The 9,337-nt window shown below is 40.0% G+C and overlaps 1 protein-coding gene across 1 annotated transcript in view; it reads left to right on the top strand.

Annotated features, from left to right (window-relative positions):
- The first annotated feature begins 4,815 nt into the window (after positions 1-4,815).
- Positions 4,816-9,337, top strand: part of mav (maverick) — a 77,023-nt gene continuing 72,501 nt past the window's right edge. Inside the window, exon 1 of the mRNA XM_069837090.1 lies at positions 4,816-5,178. Coding sequence (XP_069693191.1) covers positions 4,909-5,178 — 270 coding nt within the window. The 5' untranslated portion in view covers positions 4,816-4,908. The remainder of the gene's footprint in view (positions 5,179-9,337) is intronic.

The raw sequence follows: 9,337 nt of genomic DNA, 5'->3' as shown, positions 1-9,337 counted from the left end.
AAGAAGGAACGAAAGAGCGAACGAACAAACAAATATATTAATGGATAAAAGATTGGACGAATAAATAAATGAATAAAATAATAAGTGAATTAATAAATAAATGAGTGAGTAGACGAATGGATGAATAAGTGAATAAATGAATGGTTGAATGAATGAATGAATGAATGAATGAATGAATGAATGAATGAATATTATAAATAAATAAATTAATAAGTGAACACACAAACAAATATGATAAGTAAATAAATAAATCAGTAAATAAGTAAATAATAGGCGTCCTCATTTCCCAGAGACAGATACCGGATTCATACATTTTTCTCCGGCTAAAATCTGTCCTCGAAATGTCTCCGGTTTTTAACAAAACTCCTAAATTGTCCTTGTTTTCAAACGTTAATTAATTTATTAGGCCTATTATTAAGTCGCTAACGTAAGAGACATCAGCGATTATTAGGTCCTAGTTTATATATTTAACCCATTATAAGTTAATAAAGAAATGATAGACATAATTGTTCAATTGTTCATTCATTCATTCATTCATTCATAGTGTTCTGCCCAAGAGCAGGACTTTCACTACAAACCCAGCATTCTCCAGTCTTTTCTATTTTATGCCTTTATCTTAGTCTCTGAATATTATCCATATACAGTATCTTAATATCGTCTATCATCTGATATCTTCTTCTGCCCTGAACTCTTTTCCCGTTCACCATTCTTTCCGGTGCATCCTTCAGTAGGCAGTTTTTTTCTCAGCCAGTGACCCAGCCTATTTCTTTTCCTCTTCCTCATCAGTTTCAGCATCATTCTTTCTTCACTGGAACCAATTGGTTTTCTCAGCTATGAAAATAATGTTGACTTCACAGTGTTCAAGATTATGTGTAAAACAGCCAAATCCATGTTGATTCCCACCACAAACTTTCCCATTGCATGTCAAGAATTTGCAACAGAGAATTCTTTCAGACTATACTTACGCCTATTAAAAGAAAACACTCTTCAGAAAAATATGTGTGATTTTATGTCAGAACTATTATAGTGCATGTTTCAATCTCATAATAATTTAATTTATAATAGTAATAATAATAATAATAATAATAATAATAATAATTATGGGCTAAAGCAAGGAGATGCACTATCACCTTTACTTTTTAACTTTGCTCTAGAGTATGCCATTAGGAAATTTCAGGATAACAGAGAGGGTTTGGAATTGAACGGGTTACATCAGCTGCTTGTCTATGCGGATGACATGAATATGTTAGGAGAAAATCCACAAACGATTAGAGAAAACACGGGAATTTTACTGGAAGCAAGTAAAGAGATAGGTTTGGAAGTAAATCCCGAAAAGACAAAGTATATGATTATGTCTCGTGACCAGAATATTGTACGAAATGGAAATATAAAAATTGGAAATTTATCTTTTGAAGAGGTGGAGAAGTTCAAATATCTTGGAGCAACAATAACAAATATAAATGATACTCGGGAGGAAATTAAAAACATAATAAATATAGGAAATGCCTGTTATTATTCGGTTGAGAAACTTTTATCATCCAGTCTGCTGTCAAAAAATCTGTAAGTTAGAATTTATAAAACAGTTATATTACCGGTTGTTCTTTATGGTTGTGAAACTTGGACTCTCACGCTGAGAGAGGAACAGAGATTAAGGGTGTTTGAGAATAAGGTGCTTAGGAAAATATTTGGGGCTAAGAGGGATGAAGTTACAGGAGAATGGAGCAAGTTACACAACACAGAACTGCACGTATTGCATTCTTCACCTGACATAATTGGGAGCATTAAATCCAGATGTTTGAGATGGGCATGGGTATGTAGCACGTATGGGCGAATCCAGAAATGCATATAGAGTGTTAGTTGGGAGGCCGAAGGGAAAAAGACCTTTAAGGAGGCCGAGACGTAGATGGGAAGATAATATTAAAATGGATTTGAGGGAGGTGAGATATGATGATAGAGAATGGATTAATCTTGCTCAGGATAGGGACCAATGGCGGGCTTATGTGAGGGCGGCAATGAACCTCCGAGTTCCTTAAAAGCCAGGTAGTAAGTAAGTAAATAATAATAATAATAATAATAATAATGATAATAATAATAATAATAATAACAGAAACAACGGCGACAATAGCAACAGTAATTTGAGGCATTCAGAAGTCAACATGATTAACTCCTTTTCCAAAGAATTTGAGATATTCAAGGTTAAAGTTGAATACACATAATTGATTCTGTGTAGTAGTCAAGAAGAATATTGCATTATGTTGGCTTTTTACTGAACTATGGAGTTAATCACATTGACCACTAAAAATATGGTCAATTTTATACATTGCCAACTTAGAAACTGTAAATAACCAAATGTGGAGTTAATCATGTTGACTTCTGAACGCCTCATTTGGATGTCGTACTGTCGAACTGACTATTGTCCCCGGATTTCAGGTAAAAATTCAGGTAACCGTACCTTATTGGCATTCTGAAAACCTGATAATCCTATAGTGTCCCTACACATTTTCGATAATCGTGATAATGGCAACCGCAATTAGATATTGTAGTCGGTTATTACACTCCGTGTCAGACCAGCAAGTTACTGTGCATTTGGAATAGGGAACCATTTCGCTCATTTAACAATAGCTCTTGGAAGAAATATTTAAAGGACCTTTGTATTTTGCAACTCAGCACGTATAGAACTGTAAGCTTAAAACCACCACCGCGTCTTGATTGACAGTTACCGCTTGTCTCTGGGCTCGTGCAAACGTATTACTATCCTGTTTGAAAGTGTCGATTGCTAATCTATCCGCTGTTGTACTTTGTGTAAATATTGCTTGTTTTTTTGTATACAAATAGTTTTAAGTTTACTTTAGTTCATCTTCAAATAGCTGTGTAAGAATAAGTCAGTGTAGTACCTTCAATTAGTTTGTTCTTTCTTGTCGTACTGAAACAATGGAGAAGTCGCCAGAATGCTTAAAAAAATTGCGAACCCGGAAAAGAATATTGAGTTCCGATGAAAGAACTATGGTTTTAAACGTGTAATTTGTGGGCTACTTTCGTACTGCCTTTTTATTCAATGTAACTGAAGCTCCTAAACATGCGGCGTTAATCACAAACATTTCCTTACAAACTAGTGCTAACAATAAGAAAGGGGTTTAAATTGAAGGGAAAACTTCCAACACCCGTGAAAAAAGCCCAGGCGTTCAAAAGACGAGAATGCAGAAATATGACTCAATGACTCAGATTGCAATAAGGCGTCTTACTGTATGCATTCATTTTACAGGAAAAACACACTGCCAATTTAGAAGTCACTCCTCTTCCTGATTTGTGGTATTACACTAATTTTATTCTTTAATTCAATTACTGTCGATGACACAGCTCATCTGCCCTGAACCTTGGGGAAGTTAGGGGTGTTGTTTAGAGGGGTGTGAGGCTAACTTTGGAGCAAGCGGCTGGCTAACGGTACTTTTGGTGTGAATACCCTCTGCTTAATCCCCTTTCTATTTTCTTCAAAAAAACATTTCTCTCTCTTCATTTGTACTTGGAAGACGAAGGTGAACGTTTGCTTAATAGAATTGCTGGTTTTATTTATTTTAGTTCGTTATTTAACGACGCTGTATCAACTACTAGGTTATTTAGCGTCGATGAGATTGGTGATAGCGAGACGATATTTGGCGAGATGAGGCCGAGGATTCGCCATAGATTACCTTGCATTCACATTACGGTTGGGGAAAACCTCGGAAAAAACCCAACCAGGTAATCAGCCCAAGCGGGGATTGAACCCGCGCCCGAACGCAACTTCAGCCGGCAGGCAAGCGCCTTAACCGACTGAGCCACGCCGGTGGCTAGAATTGCTGGTATAAATATATATTCAAAATTAAGACGTAGCAATATAACTTTCATGTGTAGTGTAGTCCATAGTAACGTGGCACGGAATTGCTAAATCAATGTTTTTATAATGCATGCTACATTGTATTTCGAACTTTCTCTCCATCCACTCCATCCACTATTAGTGCGAAACTACTACCCCAACCCCGCATTCCTTCCAGGGCAGATGAACTGTGTCACTGACAGTAGTTAAATTGTGTGCGTAATGTAAAAGAAAACATATTTTTATGATGGATAGTATACACAAGGAGCCAGTACGCTCTGCCGTACTTCCCTTCCCCCACACCCCTGGACAATTACTATTACTGATTGTTTGTCTGTGGCTGTGGTGTGAGGGTTTGTTATTCCCATAAAGCCTGCAGTAACTTGCTGGTCTGACACGGAGTATAGTTACGTTGAATTTCCCTATGAATTTGAAATTCTGCACGTAGGTTTAAAGGGCCTAATAACAAGAAACATCTGAAATAAAATTTGAAAACGTTTTAATTGCATCGAACTCAGAACTCGCACGGACTCGAGGGGGCGTAGCACGTTAATCAGACCTCTTCGGCGGGCAGGTGTTAACACTTGACACGTGTGGGCGCAGCTTAGGAACGTGGACTCGACACATTCGGTGTAATTGCGGAGGTGCGAGGCCCGCTCTAGATTGATCGGCGGTCGAGGATGCTACTGTTTGCGGTAATTCCTGCCCGCTCTGTCTCGCGTGGGGCGAGGGAGAATTAGAGGAAGAGGCATAGTGGGGGGTGTGAAAATGTATTCTAGGAAAATTGGAAATTACCCCAAAATCGTTAAGTACGGAAACTCGCGGTTCGCATCTTGTGGGCAAGTGCAAGTCAGTGCGGATCTACTTCCGGCAACAGTCTCTGAGCGCAGAGAACTCGCCCCGCCTTCCAGCCAATCACGAGCGCCGCCTTTCCAGTCAGCCTAGTCGGAATCCTTCATATATAACTATTTGCCAAGTCGGCTGCGAAGAGCCCACATGGCAGTGAACTAGCGAGTGCGGTGTGTCGTCATGAGCCAGTGAGCTCCGAGTGCACGGCTATGGGCAGGCATCCACTGACCCCAGCAGCTGTGTCCGACCCCGGTCCCGTTCCCGTTCCCATTCCCGCCTCCCGACTGCTTCTTGCCGCCGTGGTCCTGTCCGTCTTCTTCCTCGGGTGGAACATTGATGGCCAGCACGGTGTAGCGGCGCTGTCCCTGCCGGTTCCCGCGGAGCCCGCGCCCTACGACCTCGACAGGGAGGAGGTCGCCAGACTCAAGCAGAGGATCCTGGAAGGACTGGGCATGACCCGAGTCCCCGACGCGTCCAAGGTAAGCGTACACCTGCTCCCGTGCTCCGGGCCCCGGGCACGTAAATTATCTGTCTGATCTTGCCGTGCCAGTTACCACAGTCGGCTCCGTTCGCTGAAGAATGCAGCTCGCTTCGGCTATTGGATACATTGAATCTTACCGCGGATATCTGAGGACTAGGAGCCTCTAGGAACAAGTAACCACCTCGGTCTGTGGATGCAAGTCCATTTCTAATAACGTCTGCAGAAACAGAAGTGAAGCAGCAGGGACTTTACAAGAAAGAGGAATGCTGACCGCTGATTAAAGCTCGGAGCAGCTGAGTCATCGCTCCGGCGGGCGATCATGACAATTTAACGCTCTGATTGAGGTTATGAAACTTACTATTGTTTCAACGCGATGTCGAGGTGTCTCCGAGATCTGGTGGATGACTGGCCTTAGTGCAATCATTGTTGTAACTGCCTTGTTGAGGTTTTACACGATTTGTGAACAAATTAATATTAACAAGTGTTTCGTCTTCTGTGACCACTTCGACGCGTACTGCTTTATCAGTGATATGTCTCGGTATCAGAAGTGTGGAAAAATACAAGCTAGTCTGTCGTGTGCATGACGACAAGAGCTCAGCTTGGAAACCCGAATGCTGTACGCGGCATACAGAGATATCCAATGGGGTATCTCAGGTGGAGACCTGACACCATGCCGACTTCATGGCAGGGGAGTCCCAGCAAGTGTAAGATCGAACAGATTGACGACAAACATTTGTGACAGTATAATGATAAACTAGAACTTGGAACGCTGGCAGAAATATGTATTACAAAGTGCTCTGGCAAGATGCTTATTCATACGGCTTAAAGCGGTTGGTAATTATTTTTCAATTAGTACAACAGTGTATTTAGTAATTCCACTTTTTCACTCAAGGCAAAAAAAAAGCTCATTTGAAAATTACGAAATATAACTCGACTGCCTCAGCTGCATTTACATTGAAATTTTCACTCGGTTATTTAACGACGTTTTATCAACTGCTAGATTATTTAGCGTCTATAAGTTGATGATAGCGAGGTGGTATTCGATAGATGAGGCCGAGGATTCGCCATGTGATTAGCTGAAATTCGCCTTACATTTGGGGAAAACCTCGGAAAAAATCTCAAATACTTAAGGTAATCAGCCCAAGCGGGAATCGAACCCACGACGGAGCGCAGCTCCGGGTCAGCAGGCAAACGCGCCTACAGCCATATTGATGTTGGAATGAATGTCGTGCAGAAGGTCGACTCGAATTAACTGGCTCTACATCAGACTACATTTCCTTCGTACCGGTAGTTTAATTTATTTAGACCTATTTGATTTTAACTCTCTCATATAATGCAAGAAGTAGCATTCAGAGTCCACGAGAATGATGGTTGAGCTATCTTCCAGAGTTCTGAGTCAAGTCCAACCATAAACCATTCCTTCGATTTCTCGTTCTGGAGTGAAATGTTTTGAATTATCGCAAGTATAAAGCTTTCTGGTTCCTCGATCTCGGTTCCCCGCAAATTGTATCTCCTTGTGTTGACAAAAGCCGCCTGTCGATTTCTTCTGCATTATTCGAGGACTATTAGCAATCTGTTGTTCTCTAGTAACACAAGTCATACCAGATCAACGGATAAACTGATGTTCGCTACTGTTTTTGATAAAATATATACTGTCGTGGGCAATATAACTCTAAGATTACGTAAATTACGCCTTATAAAATATTCAGTAATTCTGTTGAGTACCTTATCATCCTGAAAAAGGAGGTAAACCCCTAGCGTTACGCCCATCATAGTGAACTATTACGCTTTACTCCCTATTTTCGCATTCTCAACACCGTTGTCTGTGCTAAGTTCGCTGCGTCTCCAGTTTTCATGAAGACATCCTCACATAGAGAATGGCCAGATTGATATTAATGTCTTCGTATGAAAACGGCAAAACTCGATAAAAAAACAACTGCGATTTAGTCCGCTACTGGTCTCACAACAGATTTTTCAATAAAAACCCAAGTACGATTTAGTCCGCCACTAGTGTCACAACAGATTTTTCAATAACCCAACTGCGATTTAGTCCTCCACTAGTGTCACAACAGATTTTTCAATAAATATCCAAGTACGATTTAGTCCGCCACTAGTGTCACAACAGATTTTTCAATAAAAACCGAAGTACGATTTAGTCCGCCATTAGTGTCACAACAGATTTTTCAATAATCCAACTGCGATTTAGTCCGCCACTAGTGTCACAACAGATTTTCCAATAACCCAACTGCGATTTAGTCCGCCAGTAGTGTCACAACAGATTTTTCAATAACCCAACTGCGATTTAGTCCGCCAGTAGTGTCACAATAGATTTTTCAATAACCCAACTGCGATTTAGTCCGCCAGTAGTGTCACAACAGATTTTTCAATAACTCAACTGCGATTTAGTCCGCCAGCAGTGTCACAACAGATTTTTCAATAACCCAACTGCGATTTAGTCCGCCAGTAGTGTCACAATAGATTTTTCAATAACCCAACTGCGATTTAGTCCGCCACTAGTGTCACAACAGATATTTCAATAAAAATGCCAAACCTGTACTCGAACCTCGACCGTCTGCGTGACAGGCTGATAATCTAGACTGCGCAGCCATCCCAAGAACATTAACAATACGTATGCAAGTCAATGAACATTCACTGCATCTTGACAAAACTCGAAACTGGAACACGCAAAAATCGCCCTGAGCCCAAACACCACCTCACACCCGTGGTCTAAACATGCTCCAGTATCAAGTAACCTAGTCTCGTATTTTCAGCCCTTAATGAACGATCTGGCGGAGAGGTACATAAATTTCGCAGCTCTTCTTAACTAATTGGTCCATTGTGTGGGTGTAAAATGAGCTCATCTTCCCTTACATCATTTCGCGCGTAAGTGTTCGTGAATGTGTAATTGGTCTTCTTAAGCGATTCGCTAAATTTCATTAAATTTTACCAAAATATCACCTCTGTCAACATCACAATGGTGTAGGTGTCACGAACGTGGGTCTATTGTCTCGGGCGGACATAGCTACACTTGTCCACGAATGTCATTGATTTCTTACAAGGTTTTGTTGGTAGTTCAAAATTAGACGCCTCCTCCTTCACTGGTTACTTTCGATGTCTGATTCATTTTCTTCTGCAATATTTGTCGTGATGTCTTCATTTAGCACCTTACATCTCCTTACGTGTAGTTCTGGTGCTCTAATTATTGATGTATATTGTTGCTTTACTAACGAATTTCGTATAAGTTTACATTTGTAGGCATTTCCAAAGTTTTAAATCTTTTCAATTTCTTCATAGTGTTTTCTAATTACATTAGTAATTATTAGATATTCGGTTTTATTATTTGTAAGATACTTTTCGCTCAGCAATAGTTAACGTACAAGCGATTACTAATATTAATTTTTTGTTTGTTTTGCTAAAACTGTATAACCACCGCCCATGAGCTGGATACACTGCAGAGCCCATCTCATGAGCCGTTGGAGTCCCGACGTCCTCTTGCCACTGATATTATACTCTGAGTTAGCGAGGACGGTTTGTGAATATATTTCCATTGTCATAGTCCAATTTCTCCATACGTCTACCCTACGCGGTAAGTTCTCATTACGTCACCCAATAAAATTCACAATCAGGTTCATAATTGAACGTCCAATTGCTTTTGTCTTAAGGATCGCGAAATTCAGCGTTGGATTTAACGGAATTTACTATAAGAGAGAAAGAGTTTATTTCATAGCGAAATTACATCTATGTCTTCCATTTTCGAATCAAAAGTTATCTTCTTGATAGACATTAATGATAAAAATAACTGTACTGTTTCCGTTATTAAACTTAGGAATTGCGAATACACAGAAAATAATCCTAAAATTATTATAGAAATGGACGTGAACACAAATATTTTTAATGTTAAGGCTGGTTCACAATAAACCGGGAACGGAAATGACGAGAACGAGAACGGAAATATTGTTAAATTAAATGTATTTAAACGTGAGCATTCACAATTAACTATTGTGAACGCTCACATTTAAATACATTTATTTTAACATTATTTCCGTTCTCGTTGTCGTTTCCATTTCTGGTTTATTGTGAACCAGCCTTTATTGTGTTGAAAATTGTTCGACAATTATTTGCAAGACAACTCGAAAAGATTTCGCTTTTTACTACAG

This window comes from Periplaneta americana, chromosome 10 (genome assembly GCF_040183065.1).
Source record: "Periplaneta americana isolate PAMFEO1 chromosome 10, P.americana_PAMFEO1_priV1, whole genome shotgun sequence".
Taxonomy (NCBI): domain Eukaryota; kingdom Metazoa; phylum Arthropoda; class Insecta; order Blattodea; family Blattidae; genus Periplaneta; species Periplaneta americana.
The sequence above is the reverse complement of the archived record's forward strand: the minus strand, read 5'-3'. Positions and strand labels throughout refer to the sequence as shown.